At 53.1% G+C, this 1,848-nt stretch overlaps 1 protein-coding gene across 1 annotated transcript; it reads left to right on the forward strand.

Moving 5' to 3' along the window:
- Nucleotides 1-717: 717 nt before the first annotated feature.
- On the forward strand, nucleotides 718-1,257 carry LOC138908628 (uncharacterized). The gene has a single exon (XM_070199306.1). It carries the CDS (start codon nucleotides 718-720, stop codon nucleotides 1,255-1,257), a length of 540 nt encoding a protein of 179 aa, XP_070055407.1.
- Nucleotides 1,258-1,848: the final 591 nt, after the last annotated feature.

Here is a 1,848-nt window from a genome sequence, read left to right on the forward strand (position 1 = left end):
TATGCCGAGTGGTGCTACTCTTGGCTATTTATAATATGATGTTTATCTCTAAAATGTTGTGTTTTCTTTATATTTTTCGAAATATTAGGCTTACCTAGTCGTAAAGACTAGGTGCCATCATGACCCCTTACGGAGGGATAATTTGGGTCGTGACAAGTTGGTATCAGAGCACTAGGTTCGTAGGAGTCACGAGTCACAAGCCGGTTTATTAGAGTCTCGCGGATCGGTGCGAAGACATCTGTACTTATCTTCAGAAGACTATGTAACTGTTAAGAACAATCATATTTCTTTGATTTCCTTGTCGTGCGACTTATTGACACCAAATATTCTAAGATTCAATTCTATTCTTTCTCACAGATGGTGAGGACCCGTAATGGGAGGACCGACGATCAGGCACCCGAGGCCCCTGCGAGAGCCGCTAGAGGCCAGGGTTGGGGTAGAGGACGACCACGCGGTGCAGCCCGAGCACCTGCGAGAGCTGCGTCAGAGGAGCCCCCAGCAGCTCCAGCTGGAGGTCCAGCGCGAGACATCCATATTGCTACTCCAGCCCATCAGGAGACTTTAGCTCAGTTCTTGAGCATGTTCAGCACTCTGGCTCAGGCTCGACTATTTCCGATAGCTCCCGCTACATCTCAGGCCGGGGGAGGGGCACAGACTCCCGCAGCATGCACCCCTGAGTAGAGGGTCCAGGTTGATCAAGCCCCAGAGTATATTCCTATGCCCCCAGTGGCTCCGGTTCAGCATGAGATCAGGGTAGCTGCTTCTGAGGCAGAGCAGCTCAAACTTGAGAGGTACAAGAAGTACCACCCACCTACTTTCAGCAGACTAGCTTCAGATGCTGCTGTGGGTTTTCTTGAGGAGTGTCATCGTATTCTCCGCACTATGGGCATGGTGGAGACGAGTGGGGTTTCTATCACCGCTTTCCAGCTGAGAGGAGCAGCATATCAGTGGTGGCGTGCCTATGAGCTGACTAGTACGGATGAGGCAGCCTCACTCACTTGGAGTCAGTTTTCAGAGATGTTCTTGCGTGAGTATGTTCCTCAGAGCCTCAGGGATGCTTGGCGCTTAGAGTTCGAGCAGTTGCGTCAGGGTTCTATGACGGTGTCGGAGTATGTAGTCCATTTTAGTGGGTTAGCTCGCCATGCACTGGCTCTGGTTGCTACAGTCAAAGAGAGGGTTTGTCGCTTCATTGAGGGACTCCACCCCAGTATTCGGACCAGTATGGCCAGGGAGTTGGAGATGGACATCACTTATTAGCAGGCAGTGAGCATTGCCAGGAGAGTGGAGAGCATGTTCGCCCGGGACCAAGAGGAGAGAGAGGCCAAGAAGTCTTGAGAGACTGGTCATTATTCAGGAGCTCGTGCACCAGCAGCATGCTATGGTAGGGGTTTTGTGAGTCGCCCTGTTCATTCAGCTCTTCCAGCAGCCAGCGGTGTCCCAGCTCCTCCTAGACCTCAGGAGCCCTATTATGCACTGCCAGTATCCAGTATGCCTCCTACTCGAGGTGCTATTACCGGCCAGTCCAACAGGCCAGTCTGAGTCAGTCTCAGCCGTCGCGTCCTCCGAGAGGTTGTTTTGAGTGTGGTGACACTCGTCACTTGGTTAGAGATTGCCCCAGAGCCATGAGGGGTGCACCTCCACAGACTTATTGGCCTCCACGTGCTCCACCGAGTCCTCCGGCCATTCTTCTAGCACCAACTGCTACCCCACCTCCTCAGCCAGCTCGAGGTGGAGGTCGGGGAGGTCGAGGTCGCCCTAGAGGGGGAGGCCAGGCCAGGTACTATGCCCTTCCATCCCGTTCAGAGGCCTTTGCTACAGATTCAGTTATCACTGGTATCGTCCCCGTCT

The sequence above is a fragment of the Nicotiana tomentosiformis genome, chromosome 3, assembly GCF_000390325.3.
Source record: "Nicotiana tomentosiformis chromosome 3, ASM39032v3, whole genome shotgun sequence".
In the NCBI taxonomy this organism is placed as follows: domain Eukaryota; kingdom Viridiplantae; phylum Streptophyta; class Magnoliopsida; order Solanales; family Solanaceae; genus Nicotiana; species Nicotiana tomentosiformis.